Source organism: Hippocampus guttulatus, chromosome 9 (genome assembly GCF_054856545.1).
Source record: "Hippocampus guttulatus isolate MCC_2025c chromosome 9, RoL_Hgut_1.0, whole genome shotgun sequence".
Lineage (NCBI taxonomy): Eukaryota > Metazoa > Chordata > Actinopteri > Syngnathiformes > Syngnathidae > Hippocampus > Hippocampus guttulatus.
In genome coordinates this window covers 18,014,055-18,035,776 of record NC_141269.1, presented here as the reverse complement: position 1 = coordinate 18,035,776, position 21,722 = coordinate 18,014,055, and the positions used below count along the sequence as shown (strand labels likewise).

At 42.2% G+C, this 21,722-nt stretch overlaps 1 protein-coding gene across 1 annotated transcript; it reads left to right on the top strand.

Moving 5' to 3' along the window:
- The first annotated feature begins 4,853 nt into the window (after window positions 1–4,853).
- p4hb (prolyl 4-hydroxylase, beta polypeptide) lies at window positions 4,854–21,585 on the top strand. Its single transcript, XM_086119348.1, has 11 exons — window positions 4,854–5,178; window positions 8,290–8,496; window positions 12,516–12,649; window positions 13,131–13,268; window positions 15,277–15,384; window positions 15,501–15,626; window positions 15,703–15,903; window positions 16,155–16,275; window positions 16,880–17,061; window positions 17,502–17,630; window positions 20,286–21,585. The coding sequence occupies exons 1-11, from the start codon at window positions 5,040–5,042 to the stop codon at window positions 20,355–20,357; spliced, it is 1,557 nt and encodes a 518-aa protein (XP_085975474.1). The 5' UTR covers window positions 4,854–5,039; the 3' UTR covers window positions 20,358–21,585.
- Window positions 21,586–21,722: the final 137 nt, after the last annotated feature.

Here is a 21,722-nt window from a genome sequence, read left to right as displayed (position 1 = left end):
TTCTGTTTTGGTGCGACCAACTAAAAAAGCTGGTCACACCGGTGTGACCAGTCCAAATGTTAGTGTAGAGCCCTAACTTTCTTTTCATGTCACCTGAGCTTTGATGAGATAATTGACACGATTTTGGCTTGGCTGTGCCTCAGGTTATTATTGAATATTTTCCCTCAACCCCTTGCAATATGCACACGTAACCCGAGGCGTAGAAAAACACTGGAACACACCCCCTCCCCTCCATAACCTCCCAACCCATTCTCGTCAGGTGCGGCCCATCGCTCTGATGTCTTTTGTTGCATGCCTGCATGAGTGCTCTGGCTCTTTGTGTGAAGCTCAATAAAATACAATATTGTGTACATCAGTGATGCCCAACCTTTTTTGACCAAAGATCTACTTTTTGATCAACCAACCTCCCGCGATCGACCCGTTACTGCACACGCGCACACATGCACGGACTTACACACAGATGTCCTGATGAGCAATAGCCATAACAGCCCCTAAGATGAACGAAGCAGAAAAATAGACTCAAAAGTTTGTGAGTTTGTGAAAAGCAAAACACGACCAACCTCAGTAGAGACCCGACGCACTTTTGCAGAGTGCTAATGATTGTAGCTCACGTGTACCGTTTTAAAATGCGCCTCTCGGACCTCCAGATTCCCATTCTTTGCCAGTGCCCTCGATGAATTGTACATGAAAGAAACTCTGAATAAGAATAATAACAATAAAAGATAGAGCACAACAGCACTGATCGCAAGTTTCAATTCCAGACTGTTGGCCGTTAGCAACTTCCCGTGATGCAGGTCACGCGCCAACGTAGGTTAAAGGTGACCTGCTTTATTTTATTTTACTTTCTTAAATACTTTTGTGAAACTGATAGAATGATTAGGGTGCAGTCTGCATTCATGCAAAAATATATTAATAACATGCCGAGAGACATACAAATGATTTTTTTGTTTTTTTTTCCCCTGTACGCACCTCACGATCGGCTTGGGACCAGTCCGCGAGCTACCGATCGATCACGATCGATGTATTGGGCACCCCTGGAGTACATTAAATGTCCACTTGACTGATTAAAATTAAAGCAATAAATTAAATGGAACAAATATTTCAAGGGATACATACATTTCATCTGCAAAGACTCATCCACAAGCTGTCTTTTTCCACATTGAACATAATGAAAAAAAAATCATCCAACCAGTAATCTTATGAGCCAGTGTTCAGATTATAAATTTGCGTCATATTCATAATTGAATGCAAATGAATGGTCTTTGTCCCATTACTTCAAGGGTAACATGGGTCAGTACTGCTGGTGTTGTCATGGCAACTGCACCGAGCACTTAACGTGGTCTGCCTCGCCACTCACAAACTCTGCCAAATTAAAATTCCATTAAGCTTTAATGATGTGACGTCATTGAGGTGGTCAAAACAGCAATTCAGATGCTGTTTTTTGTTTGTTTAGTTTGGTTTTTTTTGGGGTGGAGGGGGGAATTTTTCTTATCTAAATCCTTTTCCCTCAAATATTTCTACTTTCTGGGCGAGGTATGGGTGCTGTTCATTTCTAGGCAATGTAAGGCCATTTCATTTATGTAGCGCATTTCATACACAAGGTATAACTCAATGCACTAGACATGATTAAAAGCACATTTAAAAGCATTTAAAAACAAAGAACTAAAGACGATAAGCAATTAGATGCATTCTAAGATACTTTGTGCATTTCATTTCATGATGTTCTTATGAAAAACAGATAATAAACTGTCATATAATTTGATTTTGTTCATCTTGACCATCATGGGTACAGTTTGAGATATTTTATTTGTCGTGTGTTATATTTTTGCGGTGTTTGGTGCAACAGCTACTGATGCACCTTTAAAATATATACTTCTCAATATTGCTAAACAATTCCTTTATAATTAAATGACTGAATTGTCATTTGATTTCAATACTATTGTAATTTTTTTTATTACCTTAACACACGGATGCACAATTTCTCTTTATAAACAGACTTTAGCCACGTATGGATCCCAAATCAATTTCTGTTTCCACAATTTCAAGCACTGATGTGTGCGCCTTGTCTGCACTGATTTTAAAGGGAATGAGGGGAGCTGCATAGATTGACCAGCAGTCAGATGCGTTCCATCCCATAGCGCACAATAGCACAAACGCCCTCTTCCACCTGTGCAAGTCTAGCAAAAGAAAGACAAACAATTCCACCCACACGCATTGTTAGATTCTGCTTTGCTCTGTTCTTGTGCACGAAAAAGGGTCCATAATGTTGTTTTGGTTTGTATGACATACTCCATTAAGACTGGAAAAAGAACTAGCACCTAACTGTTACGTGTGTATCTCGCGTTTTCTTTATCACTTCCTTTAGATGTCAAAAATGGTTTTATTGTGGTCTGCATGCAGAGACACAACTTCAGAGCCGGTACTACAATTTCAAATACTGTATGTCAGCAATAGAACAAAATCTTACAACAATTACAGGGGAGATAACAAAATCATACCAAAAAGCTGATTTGACACATTTTTATAGCCATTATAGAAATAAATATGGAAGTTAGTCATCAAGATGGAGGGATGAAAAAAAAAACCGATTTTTCATCCCTCCTGGATGCCTCCCTGGTGAGGTGTTCCGGGCACATCCCACAGGACGTCCCACAGGGAGCAGGCCCCGGGGATCACCTTGTAAATGCTGGCCTTGGAACACCTTGGGATTCCCCCGAAAGTGCAGAATGAAGTAGCTGGAGAGAGGAAAGTCTGGGCTTCCCTGCTTAAGCTGCTGCCACCACAACCCGAACCCAGAGAAGAGGAAGAAAATGGTTGGATGGATGGATATATTGGAACGCCTCCGACATAAATTCGTTGACAATCTGTGGGAAGGCCGTCAGACTGAGTTTCGACTTTCTTGCAAAGAATAATGGCCAAAAAATTATCAAGCTGGAGATTGGTAAAGCTGATAGAAATAAACCCTAAAGGATGAAAGATACTTCTCCAAAGTATTCACTCATCGGGGCAAAATATCTTTCCAATTTTCATCTATAAAAATATTTGAAAATAATGTGGTGTTTTGCCTCCATTATATTCCACTTCGTCTATCACATGAAATCGAAATAAATATTCTGTAATGAACATTTCAAGAGCTATGAAGACTGCTGCAAGCCAGAGTCTATACCGTATAAATAGACTACATAAAAGGTACAACACCCTATTACTATATGTAAAATATTTACAGTATGTTTCAGCTATAAATGTTTCATGGAATCCTACTTTGTAAATAAATACGTTTCATAAGGAGGATATGCATTGCAAAAGCTGCTTGGGTGAATGCTTCGTCTAAATACACTGTAAGCTGCACATTATTCATCATAGTTTCATTGAGTACAACTGTGACTATTTTCTTTCATTCTTAAATATTGCAGAAGTCAGTGATGATCAAAGAGAAATCTTGCAATTAGCAGTAACCTTTCTACTGTCAAGGGAATCCAGTTGGACCAGTCCCTGTTTATTTTAGCCTTACCTTATAAAATCAACAAAGCGTGTGCATCTCCTCTATGTGTTTGTATAGCAGATATGGTGAGCATGTTGTTATTTTTCCAGTATTGACGGGTTTTTTTCATGTACAGATGCAGTTTTCCCTGATAGTTTCCTCATGTGACACCAGTTTAAACAAGCTCACAACCGTCCAGGATGTTGGCACTGATTGTACCAGATGAGCTATTTCTCAGGTTACTCGTGCATTTATTCAAAACTTCACTGTGCTCAGTATTTTGTAACTTTTACACCACAATTTGACAGGGCAAGCTGCACCACAAGGTCGAAAACAACAATTATTTAATAGTATTAGACACAAACTCTCTAGATTACAAAAATAATAAATCATTTTGCAAATGTATTTTTAAAATGTACTGGAACCTGAATGTGGATTATATTAAGTAGAGGAAGGAGCCAAAGCTATACTTAAATGATCATCCATCCATTTTCTGATCCGCTTATCCTGACAAGGGTTGCAGGGTGTGCTGGAGCCTATCCCAGCTGTCTTTGGGCCGTAGGTGGAGTACACCCTGAACTGGTTGCCAGTCAATTACAGGGCGTACAGACGAACAACCATACACGCTCACACTCACTCGGGACAATTTGGAGTACAGTATTCCATTAACCTGCCACGCACGTCTTTGGAATGTGAAAGGAAAACTCACACAGACACAGGGAGAACATGCAAACTCCACACGGGAAGGCTGGAGCTGGATTCGAACCCTGCACCTCTGCACTGTGAGGCCAACGTGCTAACCAGTCACTCACCGACCACACTTAAAGACCAAATCACACTGCAGGTTTTACAGTGGCCGATCATGGCTTTCAGACGTTGGCTTTCATTCAGACATTTTTACAATATGTTTCTAGTTTATGCACAGTTTTAAATAAATGCCAGTGTTTTTGATCATATTTAGGCCTGCAGAGAAGGCCAAAAAAATTTAATGCAATTCGATTTTCTTTTCTTTTTTAATTTGCATTCTTTCGCAATGGAAAGAAAGGGAAACAGGTTTCGCTTTATTCATTGGGCAGATAATAAAGGAAAGTGCGGGAGGTGTGTCTTGACATCACTGACGTTTCCCATTGCGCTTAATGCGTCACCCACAGTGGGTACATCTCTTATCTCCAGTTATATTCTTCGTTCGTCATTCGTTCGTCGAATTGATCTCTCTGTGGGAGAAACGAGTCAAAGACTAGACGTTAAAATGGTGAATTGAGACGTACTCAGTAACGTTAGTGAACGTGGCTTTCACTTCCAGGTGCGGACAGCTGTGGTCCAGTCACAATTCAACACGAACTGCTTACGGCCTGATAAATACGCATGCGCAAGATAGCTAACCCCTCTGGTTTCTGCTTGCACTGCCACGTTAGTAGCGGCAGACACAAAGTCGCAAGCTACTAATCCTAACTCCGAGCAAGAAAATCACCGACAAATTGAAAAACTCAACTCTTCAATCCAACGTTGGCCTCCCGCCCTCTTTTTTATTTTGCAAAGAAACACTCGGAAGGCAAAAATGCTCAAGTTTTTCATCTTGTGCACGTTAGCTGTAGCCAGTCGGTCTGAGATCGCCGAGGAAGACGACGTTCTGGTGCTGAAGAAGAGTAACTTCGATGAGGCTCTCAAAGCGCACCCCGACATCCTGGTAGAATTCTGTAAGCATGTCAAACTTTTCCAAACTCTCGAAATGTATTGTTCGGTTGCTTCCTCACACTCGTCGTTTTGGCAGTTAGCGTGCTAGCAAACGAGCCAGTCGTAATTAGCGGCAAACTTAGTCACGTTCGACAGGTTGTCTCGCAAGTGACTAATTGGCCCAGTCTGGCTCATTAGACATTTACCGTCCGCCCACGCGTGCGCTTTCGACTTAACCGTTGATCAAATGCTTTCAGTTTGTCAGGACTTCATGAACATACTGGCGAAGTCGAAAACTGGGATGTCCAGTGTCACCACACTTGCGTCACGTCGACAATCTGAACTACTTCAGGCCTGTTACCGTGATTACCAAGAAAATATTTAGTAGCTTTTATTTGTTTGCTATGTGGGCGCGTGAATTTGGTGTTTGGGGTCAGCAGAGCAAAAAAATATATAGCATTGTCGGGGAATGAGTTGCACTTTGTGACGTTCGGACGAGTACCGCTGCCCTGTCGTCAGTTAGTTGTGACGTGACTCCCCGTGTGGACCAGTCACAGCTGGACGCGAGTCAGACAACCCAACGGGTTGAGGATGGGCAGAATAAAACTTTGGCTGCGCACAGCTCGGATGGGCGGGATCTCAGTGGAGGCGTGGAGCTAAGTTGACGTGTACTTAAAAGAAAGTTCATGAGCGTGTTTTCGCAGATTGCACATCATATAGATTTCACTGTGATGTAATACTGGCATTTTTCGGTTGTGGTATAAATGGATGAGAGTTGTTTTGTGTACTCTGTGAAAGTGTTATTCAAAATTTACAAATTTGCATCAAATCGTTGCGATATTGAACAGTACAAGTTTTTCACTGTTCTCAATAATGTTTCTATGACACGCTCTCGTCCAAACATCAGCGATCAAGAATTTGAGACTAAACTCGCCGTATTTTTTGTCTTGCTGAAATGAGCGAGTTTGAAAAGGCAGTCCTCATTTCGCTTCATGTAAGGACTCTGCCAATGGCAAATGTAAATTTTCATTAAAGCAACTGCTTGTCTCAACTTGCAGCTCTGATTTCTCTAAAGAGATCACGAACTTCAAAGCGCAATTAAACGTGCAGGACGGCATGGATTCTGTTTATGTTGAGGATTCCACTTTGTCAATTACAAGGGACGTCCCGGACGATCACACTTCGTCAGTAATACATTAACAAAAAGTACACGTGCAAATGGTTTTAAATTAATATTGAAATGTGCATACAGGCAAGTACATACGATACATACGTTTATTTAAAAAATTAAAATCTTAAAATCACTTGATCCGATCAAAATTCCAGTCACGTGATACGACCGGGACATGCTTATCAATTACTGAACAAACTTATACATTTTATTTCATATTGTGCTTTCACAACAGATGCAACTTTAACAAAGTGCTTTACAGATCATTTAACACAAAATAACAAATATAATGTAACAGAATGCGTAACCTAAAACGTGCAACCGTAAAAACTGTTCCTGCATTATGCCTTGGTTTTTGAAGCAGTTTTTCGATGAAAAGGTAGAGAATGAGTCTCCTTTCGGCAGTAGACTGCATACATTAGCTACAAGCGAAGTTTGAAAGTGAAGAAGCTGTAGCGTCCATTGATGAGTACAGAGATTGGTTCAAATCTCTTGTCCGACCTAGACCAATTTTAAATCCAGCGCCGACTCTCAATTGGAATTACACATCCGCGCTCCGCACCAACGCTCCGCCATCCTCAGCTCCGCCAGCCATCCGTCCAGCCGCACCAACGCAGACCGTCCCAACAGCGGCAACATCTCCGCTGAACAAAACGGGCTGTGAAAAATGCTGCCCATGTTTTGTGAATCACTATACAGTGTTCACCGTAGTATTGTCACCATACCATAATTCTGGCTTTAGTAATATACCTGCTTAAAGTACTGATACTGAAACGGTATCATGGCCAAACTCAAAAATAATCAGTAAGCAAAACAACTTGAAATTCTTCATTTTAGTCATTCAAGATATGAGGACACAAAGATACTCTTAATAACAAAAAATACTTACTGAATATTTTTTTAAACACTTTTGAACATTAAAACAGTAAACATTGAGCAATTTTCGTGTAGTTCTCAGAGTTGAAAGAATATCTTGCTCACTTTTGTTGGTCAACTTTGAATTTTGAGAAATGTTTTCCAAGATCTCACGTTTACGGACATTTTGAACATTTTTCAGCCATGGATGAACATGGTCTGTAATTAGTATTGGTGGAACGTGTGAAGGAAAATAATATACAATCACAGTGAAACACACTGTAATGTATGGAAATATATCGTTGTTGCCCCTCAACACTCATGAATAGTGTTGGACTGGGAGTAGCACCGTTTTTGGGGGAGTTTCTCGTGCGTCCCGTGCTTTTGGCTGCCCTCAACCGAAAAGGGACAAGAACAAATCAGTCCATGAGGTTATGACTTTCATTCAGTTCAGTCAAATAGTTTGCGAACGACAACACTTCTCTGGCTCAGTCTACCACTTCCCATGATACTTTAAGTACGATTCACTGCAACCCAAGTTGGAACACTACTTGTGGTGGGCAGTGACTGAACCCAACAAATCGTAAAAATCTGAGCACTTCACCGCTCCTCCCAATGTTCTTTTCTATACAAATGCCTATGCCACAAGATGGTAACAAAGCACAACTTATGTCTCACTTTTGCTCAGTTAACTTCAACATAAGTGTCTTGCCACAAGATGGTGCTCAAGTATGACTTTAACCTAAGCACAAAACCAGCAAACAGGTGAGTCTCCCCCACCCCCATGACAGAAAGTATGTTAAAATTTCACTGAATAGGTGAATTTGTGAATTTCGAACCGCAAATATGCAGGGGTTTATGCTCATCAAAATGTTGCCAAACATTTGTTCTTGAGATAAAATATGAAGTATCAATACTAGTTTATAAAACACAGTTTGGTGCATTCGACGCTAATGTCATCCTCTTGTCTCCTAAGCCTTGTGTGTGTCTTGGGTTTGAGCGAGTGAGTGAAGTCTCTTCCCAAGCTTTTGTAGCCTCTGTTATGCAGGCTGCAATAATTCCACCTGCATTTCAAATCTCAAAGTTCTTTCTGTGTTGCATTCTTCAGATGCCCCATGGTGTGGTCACTGCAAAGCTCTGGCTCCAGAGTATGCCAAGGCAGCTGGCATGCTGAAGACCGAGGGTTCAGCGATCCGCCTGGCTAAGGTTGACGCAACTGAAGAGACTGAACTGGCTCAAGAGTTTGGCGTCCGCGGATACCCCACCATCAAGTTCTTCAAGGGTGGAGACAAAGTGTCCCCCAAAGAGTATTCAGGTCAGCAACTCGTGGGTTTGTGTCCTCTGTGCTCTTGATCGTTCAGACCCTTTCAATCGGCATCGAAGAACTTACACGTATGTAGGGATAACACGAATTGGCTGTGACAGTATAACGCTGCTATCGGGTGGAATGCTCCTGTTGGCATACAGGGCTGATGACCGTGGGAAAATCCTGAACAAAAACATTCATTTTTGCCTCATCACCTACAGTATTTAAAAAAAATTTAAACTGAAGTTTATTTGTGTCGCCCTAAATCACAAAATGAATGACATGCCCCAAGTCTAGACCCTCCCAACAAAGCAAGAACAAAAATAGTGCTGGCGTCATACCTCCCAAATGATAACTTTTCAGCAGACCCCAAAAATGTCATGTTTTTTTCAACCATTAATCTTGCATCATCAAAGGGAAAGACACTTTGAATTCTCAACTCACCACAACTCAACTGTATTTATAGAGCACTTTCAAGCATCGCTGCATACAAAGTGCTGTACGGTAATCCCTCGTTTATCGCGGTTAATGGGGACCAAAACCACCCGCGATAAACGAAAATCCGCAAAGTAGCGTCCAATTAACATAAACGGGTAATTTTTTTTAAGTCCGCAAACGGTCCACGAGAAGCTGCAAAACAACAGTGAGTCACATAGAGCAACATATACAGTACTGTACTCCATGTATATGTAAATAAATAAACAAAAAATCTATTTATTTTTTGCTGTTTGAAAAAATCCGCGATGCACTGAACCCGCGATTAACGAACCGCGAAGTAGCAAGGTGTCACTGTATATGGAGCAACTAACATATACAACATTAAAGCAACCAATCGGTAACAACGAATTGGTCAATGTGTACAAAGACCAGCATGTTGTGTGGACTGATAATTATATATATATTTATATTGTATTTTATAAAATATATATATTTTTTGAGATTGCGGCCAGCGATGAGCATCTTCATCTGCCACTGAGTTTACTTTATACTGTTAACCCCATCAAGTACATGTAAATGTCCCTGGTGGGCAATCGATGGAAACTCAAGATTTATTGGTTTGCCATCACCTTTACATATGTATGCACGGATCCTTGATCTGGCATCATATGTATGCGTTGAGTGGGCAGGAATAAGGCTACATGCGATGTGCACGCAAGGTATGAACTGTCAGCCATCACTGCAAAGCTTTTAGGAGCCAGGCAAGGCGTTGCTTTATGCAGCGTGCTGTACTTAAACTAACAGAGGCAACGGCAGAAAGTCATTCGACTCTGCTTAGCTCGATATGCCAGTAGGACATGCTTTAGTTGCTTTATAGTCTTTGGTGATATGTGCAGTCAGTCACGTCTACTCTGGCCTGGGCTTTCTTCCATGTGACACGAGAGGAGGTTTTATAAAACTACTCGTCATAACTTCAGACCACTTTCTGGCAATGCGTTCCAAAATTATCACCACTCGCTCTGTCCGCACAACTCTTTCTGGGTCAAATCTCTGTTAGCTCAAAGAAGAGGGAATGCTTTCACGGCCCCAAGAGTTTTTTTTTTTTTTTTTTTTTTTTTTTTTTTTTTCAGGAACGCAAGACTAGGGAGTTGGAATCTGTGTTAGTTTGAGTAAGAATTAATGTTGGGAAAACATAGTGGTCATTTTGACTTGACAAGTCTATTAGGGACAAAAAAAAAAAAAAACACTTGGAATATGAGCCCATATGTCTTTGCCCTCTTTCACTACAAAGCCACGCTCTTGTAACACACGCATAATGTGATTTGCGAATGACGGCCAAGGAGAAGACATTGCTTGCATAGCATTTATTTTTCTTCATTTATATTTCGCCAAAACCCGCATGTAGCTTTCATCATGAAATATTGCAAACGGGTGATGGATTGGGCATGCCTCAACTTTGTATTTTTTGCCACCAGTCCCACCTTTTTGGAATGTCTTGCAGCCATAAAATATTGAATGACCATTTGCGAAAAACAATAAAAAGCTTATACAATACATCTTTATACTGTATAGCGCTTTCACAACAGCTGCTGCTGTAACAAAGCGCCGACCAGACCCTTTAACATAAAACAAAAATTATACAACTTACATAAAAAATGGGCAATACAATCCTAACAACTATTGTTTGAAGCAGTTCTAGATGAGGAGAGAATCAGTCATCACAGATTGAACATTAGAAAATGACAAATATGGACGCGTGTTTTTCACAGAACAGCAACGATAACAATATTTGCTCTGACATGTAGAACAATCAAGTATATTTGATTTATATTGTATTTTAAAAAATATACATATAGTTACGCGTTTCTAATGACATCCTCCTGGCAAATGACGCTGGAGACCACGTGTGTCTAGTTTTATTGGACTTAACTGCAGCATTTGATAGTGGATCACAGTATTCTGCTGACTCGTTTGCAGCACTTGGTGGGCATTGGCGGCAGTGCTCTTAAGTGGTTTAGGTCCTATTTAGCTGACAGAACCTTTTGTGTCAGCCTTGGCTGCTCTGAGTCACGCACTGCTCCCCTGTCATGTGGTGTTCCACAGGGCTCAATTCTGGGACCTCTGCTGTTCTCGCTGTATCTGCTCCCACTGGGTTCCATCTTAAGGAAACATGGTATTCCCTTCCACTGCTATGCAGATGACTGCCAGATCTATGTCCCACTGAGCAAGAAAGACGACTTCTCATTAAGGCCACTCCTATCCTGTCTGGAAGAAATCAAAACCTGGATGGCACAAAATGTCTTGAAATTCAATGAAAAGAAGACAGAGGTGATATTGTTTGGTCCCAGTGGCCCTTGTACATCCCATCCTGTAGACTTGGGCCCCCTGTCTCCTTATCTTAAGTCAACAGTCTCAAACTTGGGCCTTAAACTGGACAGTGATTTCAAACTTGATCGGCAAATTGGTGCCGTTGTCAAATCCAGCCTCTTTCACCTTAGACAGCTGGCCAAAATAAAACCTCTCCTCTCACATGAACACTTTGAGACAGTAATTCATGCCTTTGTCACATCCCGGCTCGATTACTGCAATGCCCTTTACTTTGGAGTCCGCCAGTCCTCCATTAAGCGCCTTCAGCTGGTCCAGAATGCCGATGCTCGCCTCTTGACTGGTACTCGTAAGAGGGAGCACATAACTCCTACTCTGGCATCCCTTCACTGGCTCCCCGTACATTTGAGTTATTTTCAAGATCCTCTTATTTGTTTTCAAATCTCTGAATAATCTCGCGCCACCTTACCTCTCTGAGCTCATCCGCCCCTAAACACCTGCCCGGCACCTCAGGTCTGTGGACCAGACATTATTAGAAGTGCCAAGAACTAAACTGAGGCTCAGAGGGGATCGAGCCTTTTCTGTTGCTGGTCCCTCTCTCTGGAATGACCTCCCACTGAACATTCGGCAAGCCTCCTCGCTGCCCATCTTCAAAACCCTCCTCAAAACTCACTTGTATTCTTTGGCATTCGACTCGGCATGACTTAGATTTGTTCTTGGTTTTACTGTTTGGTGCTTTCTACCGCCTTTATTACCAATTTGTCTTACTGTTTATTGTGCATGTTAAATTGCTCCATGTACAGCACTTTGTATGCAGCGATGGCTGTTTGAAAGTGCTCTATAAATACAGTTGACTTGACTTGATAAATACATTAAAAATGAAGTTAAAAGACTGGCTCCTGTTTATTTTTCTTGGAGCAATATTCAACAAATAGTAACATAACATACAGCATCTGGAGTACCAGAGTAAAATTGTCTATTTCCTCTCCTCTTTCCTTACTGAACAATTAAGCATTAATTTCTGGGCTGCGCACCGGAGTGTCTTACTTTGTATTTTACATTAAAGATAAAAAAAAAAAAATCACCCAATTTAATTAGCAGTGACCTTTCAACAATGCTTATTGCACACACATTTATAAATAAATACAGTTTACATAACTAACATTTACCCAAGTTATTTACTGGTAAGGTACTTTTACTCGTGTACTTTATACAAGACTGACTGGCAAATGGTAATTTTGTTTTGATGCGGTTTCTTGTTTTAGCTGGAAGGCAAGCAGATGACTTTATCAACTGGCTAAAGAAGCGCACAGGCCCCGCTGTCGCCACCTTGGCTGACGTCACTGCTGCACAGACTCTGATAGCCGACCATGAGGTGGTGGTCATTGGATTCTTTAAGGTGAGGGAATATTTTTTGTGATTAGTTCATATTCGTCCCGGGCGATTAATCAAAATTGAAATCATGATTTCGATTTTGGTGTCATGATTTCGATCTTTAAAACGTTCTCATCGAAGGAAACCGATTAATGTGCCGAATGACAAAATGCGGTTACAAGTTCCCAACATTGTGAAAGTACCCTAACTCCACCATGTTGCTTGCATAGCAAGCCTGTAGCCTATGCACGGCACATACTTTACCCCTAAGAGGCCCAAACTGGCAAGAACAGCTTTTTTTTTTTCAGTTGCTGTTATTGCAGTATGTTCTTTTTTACCTTCTTACAATTTATTTTCTCATTGTCCTTTCAAGTTATATCTAAAGTTGAATTTTCCATTCCTCAAAATTCAACGATACTCGATTGAAGGACTATTTTGAGACCAAGTTATTTGAAGATCGTTTTGGCTTCTTTGTCAGTATAACTCTGACCAAACTTTGCGCGTAGAATGTGGAGTCTGCCGGGGCACAGGCGTTCGGAAAAGCAGCTGAAGCAGTAGAAGACATTCCCTTCGGCATAACCTCAGATGATGCAGTTTTCACAAAGTTTGAGGTCTCCCAAGATGGTGTTGTTCTCTTCAAGAAGGTGAGTGCAATATATTTTTCCTCGCTGTGTCCTGCGTAAGTGAATGACCATATATTGTTCGGACCATAAGTCACATTTAAAATCCTTTAATTGACTCAAGAATTGACTGTCCATCTTGTAATGCAGTGCTCCCAATGTTTGCGTGAATGTTAGGTGGTCATCTTTAATTCGGATTCCTTCCGATCGCATAGACTTCCTATATCATTGCCATCAAACCGAGCAAGCTAGCAAAGGTAGCATAGGCTAACATCACATGCACATAACTCAGTAGTGAATCTTGTGTCCTTATTCCGTCCATCGGCTTAGGCAAGAATACAGTAGCTGCGCCTCTGAACTATAAACCATTGTGCCAAGTGGTTTATTCGCTGTCAAACGCCAGTGTCCTCACTGTGGGTAAAGGGTTGGTCGTCAAGCAACCCGCCATTTCCATGAGCGAGCTCAGAGGCCTGTCCACGACAGGCCTAATTCAATAGAAAGGAATGCACTGACAGCTGTATGCAGCAGCAGCCTGGATTTATTGGCTTTTCATCTTCATTGTTGGATTCAATTTTAATCGGAGCTTTTTATTGGATTTGACGGGCTCATAATATTGACCCAATGATTATTGTGCATCCCTAATTTGAGTGTTCATTTTTTTCCTCCGATCCCGAAATCACAAAGGCAAAGAAATGAATTAAATAGTTCACAGGTGTAAAAGTAATGCATCTTAAATGGGTCATGTGTGACTTGTTTCGGGCGGTTGCAGCGTCTTTGATTTACAGATTTGTAATTTGATAATGTTGACCCCAGGAGGGTATCAACTCTGCGGCTAATTTCAGCCCATCGGAGCCTCTCCCACATTTCTTCTCACATCACTGCTTTGCAAGGTATGCTCTTGGCCTGACATAATTATGTGAAGCCAATGAGGTTGAACTATTCTTTCTCTCTGAGGCACATTGACCATGAGCAGATGAATGCAAGCGTTATTACATGGGTGATGGCCCTGTTGCAGCAGACGTAGAGGATGAGAGTATGCAACTTATTCCGACAGGGTCTGACATTAAAGCTTTTTGGGTGGTGTCCTTGTCATACGGGATATGTTTTGGTGGGGAAAATAATAAAACTAGCAGTTTGAAGTTTTGAGCGACATTGACTGGTTCCATGAGAAGACCATATATTGATGGACCATCATCGTCAAACAAATGATTAAAAATGTCTCTCCCCTTTGGTTCCACTTTAAGATCAGTCATATGCTGCATTCCGACAAATGTTACAATGGTAACACAGCGGTGTTCAGTGTTTAGGTGTTGTGCATGAAACTTGTATGATGAATAAAGTTCTCATCAGCATACACTGTAGAGCGCTTGGTGCTCAGGGACCAAGCGTCCAATATGAAACAATGGAGTACCATGGCATTCACCAATCTCTTGCGAACAAAGGGCTAAAGCATCTAACATTTTGACATGGTTTTGTCGAAGTTCATTTTTGGGCTTTTGTGTCACCCTTTTGGACTATCCTTTCTGAGCTGAGATTAAATTACTTGGTGATTATTAGTTATTCTGTCACTCGTTCAAGGTGATTAGCTCTAAACGATCAGTGCAAGTCAATCCTTCCTGTAGATGGCCGTGTGAAAACCTTAGCCAAATGGAATAACATTGCTCTCACGTGGGCGATTTGCTTGCAGTGAAGCAAACCCTCCCAACAAACATTCTGTTAATAAGCAGCTGGGAACTTTGACTTGCTCATCACAACAGCGTTTTAAATTTCACAACCAATCACTGCCTGCAAAGCTGCCAGCATGGTGTATATCAGCAAAATGCCACTTTGCCCTCGTGTGCCCGTAAAAGCTGTCAGTTTGACTGGAACTATTCACACTCATTAAAATTCTATTTTACCCTTGTGGCCCTCTCATAGACCGGAATATTAAGGGATTTGGCAGCAGTATCTAATTTTTTTGGGTGGTGTTCACGTGCAGACAAGGTGGGATGATCTTGGTGACCTGACTGTTTCTATCTGTTCTGTTTTTAAGTTTGATGAGGGACGTAACACCTTTGATGGTGACCTGACCAAAAAAGAAAGTCTTCTGTCCTTCCTCAAAGCCAACCAGCTTCCTCTTGTCATTGAGTTCACCGAGCAGGTAATTGGTGGGGTCCAGAACGTCTATCATCTAATTTTTACTCGTTTTTAATACTCCTGTCCAAAGTATCTAGCAATGCAACAAGTGATCTCATTCATATCTTCGATCATCCACAGACTGCCCCGAAAATCTTTGGAGGTGAGATCAAGTCCCACATTCTCATGTTTCTGCCAAAATCAGCCTCAGACTTCCAGGACAAAATGGACCAGTTTAAGAAAGCTGCAGAGTCATTTAAAGGGCAGGTCAGTCGACTCTTCCAAGGATCCAGTGTCCCTCATCCGGCCAAGCTTAATTACCATGTCCATCTCTCCCATCCAGATCTTGTTCATTTTCATCGACAGCAATCTGGATGACAACCAGCGCATCCTTGATTTCTTTGGCCTGAAGAAAGAGGAGTGCCCTGCTATCCGCCTCATCACCTTGGAGGATGAGATGACCAAGTACAAGCCAGAGAGCAACGCTCTCACCGCAGAGGAAATCGTTGCTTTCTGCACACAATTTACAGAAGGGAAACTGAAGGTAACGTAACTGCCAACGCTGCTTTGATACTCGTTTCACTTTGAATAGTTTAAGATGGAAACTTCAAGACAAAGCATATGTCTCATCATAAGTTGTTAAACTATGAACAAGGGGGAGACTTAAGCGCCCTCTAAATGATCACACGGGCTAGTGAATCACCAGCACAATGACAATGAGCCAGGACAAGCTCTCTTTTATAGAAGAATCTATTGACAAAGAGGAGTGACCGTTCTACTGTCTCCTCTACACAGCCTCACCTGATGAGCCAAGAGATCCCCGAAGACTGGGACAAAACCCCTGTCAAGGTCCTGGTTGGCAAGAACTTTGAGGATGTCGCCTTTGATTCCAAGAAGAATGTCTTTGTCGAATTCTGTAAGATTTTTATTTACGAAAACATCATGAGTAATTGTTTTGAACAAGATGACCACAGGGTTCATTCACCTGTTGGAGGGGGATTTTTGTGTGTGTGTGTGTGTCGCAGTTGTAACTCAAGTCATAAATTCCCCTGTAACCCTTTTTCATATCAAAGAGTGTCATGCCTCACACATACCGTCTCATGGCCGCTCGTGCAGTATGAATTGTTACCAGACACTGATGTTGAAAAGGTGGCTGTAAAAATAGCTGATGGATTTATCTGTCGGTGATTCCCATCCAAATGCGTGCTATTTTAGGTTTTGTCTTTTTAATCAGTTGTCGTTCAGCTTGTGACCATCTATCAACAGGTGGAGTGTTGCTCAGCAACACAGCAGACATCGGTGCCATTTATCTCTGACTGCATGTGACTTGGAGTATAGTCAGTTTCCAGCCATGGAGGCAATTTTATCTCTGAATGTGCCTTTCTCTGTTCCACTTTGTTGTTCAAGCAATAATGATTTTCTTGTCTGGTTGAGAGGGAAGAAATTTCATCTGTTCTCGAAAGCATATTTGACAATATACTTGTATTTGACTTGACTTGATAAGTATTATGTTGTTGCAGATGCCCCTTGGTGTGGTCACTGCAAGCAGTTGAATCCCATCTGGGAAAAGCTGGGAGAGAAGTACAAGGACAGCGCTGACATCATTGTAGCCAAGATGGATTCCACAGCCAATGAAATCGATGCCGTCAAAGTCCATAGCTTCCCAACTCTGAAATTCTTCCCTGCGGGAGAAGAACGCAAGGTCTTTCACTCATTCTTATAAATCAAAACATTTCCCAAATTACGTGGTGACCTTCTTATCGCACCCACTGAAATCTGGTGTATTTTCTTGTGCAGCTATGTAACCTCTATGGTTCCTTGCATCCTAAGTGTCATTAGTGCATTTTGATTACGCGGCACTGTGTTGAAACGTGAGTCTGCTGACCTCGAGCTTCGGCAAATTTATCTTGGTTGGCCTCATTCCATTCCTGCTTGTGACACAGCCTGCAATGGCCTTACTATTGAGTTAACATTCTCATTTCTGACTGGAGTTTATCACGAAGGAATGACATGACTGCATCACATATGGAGTCAGATAAAGGGAGCTCTTTTGAAACTCGCTTGTCCTTCATATGGAGAACCCGCAAAGCAGATTATTGGCACAATTTTTCACATTCATGACAATTGCCGTTTTGTAAACAGGTGATTGACTACAATGGGGAGAGAACACTGGAAGGTCTCACCAAGTTCCTGGAGAGTGGTGGTAAGGAGGGAGGTGCCCCCGCTGGAGATGATGATGATGAAGATGAAGATGATGACTTTGATGCTGAGGTGAGATCGTCATCGCTCCATAGCATCAATACTCTTCAGGGGTGTTCACATGGCACACATTTGCTCCGGCGCTGCACCGATGTATTTTGTTGTGATATATTTTACACCGGAGCAAATTTTGTGGAGCGTTCACACGTACAAAGCCGCTGAGCGTGTCAGCACCGACACAGCGTCGGTGCAGCTCCACTTGCGTTCACACGGCAGTTTCTGCAGCGGAGCGAAATGACAGAAAACAAATGAGCTGTCGTGTTGGTTCTTTTTAAAACTTATACACAAATCAAGCAACTGCTGTACAGGCACGTCCTTCTCCTTCTGTCTGCGTGCCTTCTGCTCGAGAGTGACCGCCCCCGAAAATGTAAATCAACGATGACTTCAATGACATTCAGAAAAGCAAACATGTAATGCGCCAAACAGAAAAATCAGAGGAAATGACAAAATAAATTCTATGGGGCACAGGGGGTTGTGAACACACAACAAAGGAACAAACTACACAAACAAATCCAAGACAGTCCAGTCTCCTACAAAAGGAAAGATGACGTTTGGGGACTATCTCCCCCCCAGTTCTAGGTGAGATGGTATAACCCAAGTGGTGCTTGCTACTGTTATCAGCCTTGTCTTGTGTCGTTATTAAACAAACACATGTCAGAAGTCCGACAGAGCACGAAAGCAACGCATTCTCGCCGTACGTAATCAACTCTTCTCATGCAAAGCGGGATTACTCCCCCGCTCCAGAGCAAATTTACATCGGTGCTGCCCCACAAACGAGCATTTGCTCGGGAGCAAATTTTTAAACCACCTCCTGGAGGTGGATCAAATTTGATCCGGTGTAAGCTCTTTTCCGGGGCTACGCCGGAGCAAATTTGCACGTGTGAACGCTCTACTAGCGCAGTGCCGGTGTAGCACCGGAGCAACTCTTGCCATGTGAACACCCCTAATATGTCTTGTACTTAAAGCACTCTGTGAAAATGGCCCATGTTGCGAAGTTGTTGACATAATGTAGAGTGCCTTGCAAAAGGAGTCACCCCCCCCCCCCCCCACCTTTTCTTTCCTCCCCACTCTAACCATTGAGTTAGAATCTGAACTCATCAAAATGATTTTCAGCCCCACAGCCGTGATTGCTGCGATAATCTTTTTTTTTTTTTTTTTTTTTTTTAAATTTCGGTCCCCCCCCAAAAAACTCATAGGGCCGGGTGAAAATTTTGATATTGTGATGTTCCTCACCAAAAAGAAAAAAAAATGCTTCTGTTGCGCCCCATTAGTGGAAAGAACAAATCTTGGAACGTTTGACCGAAGCCTACGGAAATTGGGAAGCATGTGTAGCACCCTTAGACAAACGAAGTAGTTTGCTGGGATCACCTTTTACGATATTTGGATCCACAGAAAGTGCCGTTTCCAATATGATTGAAGGGACGAGCCGGGATTGTAGCTTGTAACGTTTGAAGTGACCCACTTTTTTTGCTTTCCAAATGGCTTGGCTTTAACTGAGTCAAATAGCCTCACTTGGCTCGGGGGGTGCTGGTGCCAATCTCAGGTGACTTTGGGTGGGAGGTGGGGTACAACCTGAACTGGCCGCCAGCCAATCTTGGGGCACAAATAGACAAACAACCATTCACAAACTCTTTTACACCTATGGGCGGTTTCATCTTTTTTGTTAAATTTTTGTTATTTTGACTTCAAAATGGCGCCGCGAGAGCGGCTGCCTTTCCAGCAGCTCCTATATTTTGTTGTTCTACTTCTTCCTTTCATAACTTTGCTGCTGTGAATTGGGAATTTCTCCATTGCGAGACCAATAGTTTTCTTATCTTCAACGAAGCTACTGTACATGTTTTTGAAACATGGGAGGAAAACGGAGTGGCCCTTTTAAAAAGACATGGAGAGAGCATGCAAACTCCATACAGCCCATGTTGAGAAATTTCAACTTAAAGATTGGCATTTGAAGTGGATTAATGATCTGACCAAATGTGTTAATGCGTCGGGATAATGTGCATTACAGGTCATTTGTGAACAGAGTGAATGTTGACTTGCACTCCACTTCGTGGTTTTTTTTGTTGTTTTTTTTTCAACCACACGCCTCCTTCTCCGAAGTCTAATTATGGTGCAGCCCACCAATGTCCACAAATATCTTCTACAGCTGTTAGAACTGTTTACTGGGCTTTGCCTGTGCAGACCTAAGCATGCAGTGGCACACGTGCAGTGCCTGCAGCTAACATTAGTGTCTTCCTTTGCCCAAGCATCTCTTAATATCTCTAAATAAAGACTGATTCACCCAGCAAGATTTTAAAATTGTCTTCAGACTTCCAAAACCTGGGAGACTCCACACATGATAAAAAAATCACATGTATAAGGATGTCAAATGTAAATCTGTGCGCTGTCATGAATATTTCAAGATTAAACATGACTTCAGCGAAGACAAACGTGGCGGACAAAGGGGAAGCAGTGTAGTTTGTCCTCGGGGCACACTGGGAAGTCGGGCCAAAACAATCCACAAATGTTGAATATCTCCAATTTGAAATTGGAGCAGTCCCAATGTCCTTCCAAGTGGTCTGGATCAGTCAAAGTTCACCACACATAGCAGTAATATCTGACAAAATTCCTTGTTTTCTACAGGTGGTTTAGGAGATGAAATGTTTAACATGCGTATCAACTGCTTTCCAGGATTTGGACGATTTGGATGAAGGTCAGGATGAGGACTCTGACGGCGAGGAGAATAGGCACATCGAGCTGTAAACGGTTGTGAGAAGAGAGTCCTGCTCCGCCCCCTCCTCCCAATCACCTACACTACCGTCACTCTTTGTTTCAGCCCCATCCCTCTCCTGAGACCATTGTGTTCCTTGTCTAGCCGTCGGTCAGTCCACCAGCCGGCCCACTACTTGGCCAGTCAGTATATCGTTTCATGCTTTCTCATTCACTGACAGGTCTTGTTCTAGAGGGGCACACCTCCGTGAAGGCGCTGATGCCTCTGCAAAGCTCCATGTCAACTCTTGGCCAGGTTTTTGTAAAACGTTGGGATTGAGATCCTCTTCACAATTATTTTTATTTTTGCGCCTCCCCCCCCAAAAAAGAAGTACGCCTTAGCATCTGTCGGGAGTCTGTGCACTCATCGTTTTTGGTCTAAGGGTTTAGTGCGATTGCTTTTGTAAGGATTGATCTCTCGGGACAAATGACCCACCTGTTATTTTTCCACAAAAATGATCCCCCACAGTGTAGCAAAAAGCCCCTTCCCCTCTCCCCCCTTCTCACATGTAGCTAAATATCTGAACAACCTGCCTTCTGTGTGTAACTGGTGGCGGAGTCTACTTTCTTTTGTCCTTGTCATCCCCTAAAAATTAACTCCTCGCTTAGCATGGGGACGACTGACCATTTTGTAAAAGGAACAAACTTAACTTTTTTTGGAGGGGGGGGGGTTGGTGGGCGGGAGCTAGTTCGGGGTGGAAATTTTGTTTTATTTAATTGCTTTAACTATGAATATTGTTTTTTAATTCAGGATTTTATTTTTTTTTGGTTTGTTTATTTGACCATCGTGCCCATTTGTAGGCAGTTGGCCTTGTTGGGGCAGTGTTGGCACTTTGGACACGCACTCAGGCCGTGGATGTTTCTCTTTTGGGAGCCAGTTCTGAAAAGTCGCACTGTGTTCATGCCTCTTGCGAGATTCTTTGTGGTTACTAAAGCAGACAGATGTGCGACATTTAATGACAAGCGTTTGTTAATCTGATAGGCAGAGAAAGCAGTTGCACAGCACCACCCCTCACCCATACTGTACCCTTTGTATTGGTCTTCACTCTAGTGCGTGTGAGTGTGTGCGTGCGTGCGTGTGTGTGTGAGAGTTGGCGGCACGAGTAGAGCGAGGTGATACAATTGACATCTGTACAGCAGTGAGGGATACTTGGAGCATTCCGTCATATCTAGATCAATGTGGAAAATGTGAAGTGGTGGCCAATAAACACAATCTAAAACAGTTTTGCCTGCAGTCATTATTGATTGAACTTGTAACATGGCCCAGAAATGGTGTTCTGCATGTCCATATTATAGTTCACTCTGTTTATGTACATCATTGTGAATTAAATATTTTTTAATGGCTATACATATTATGAT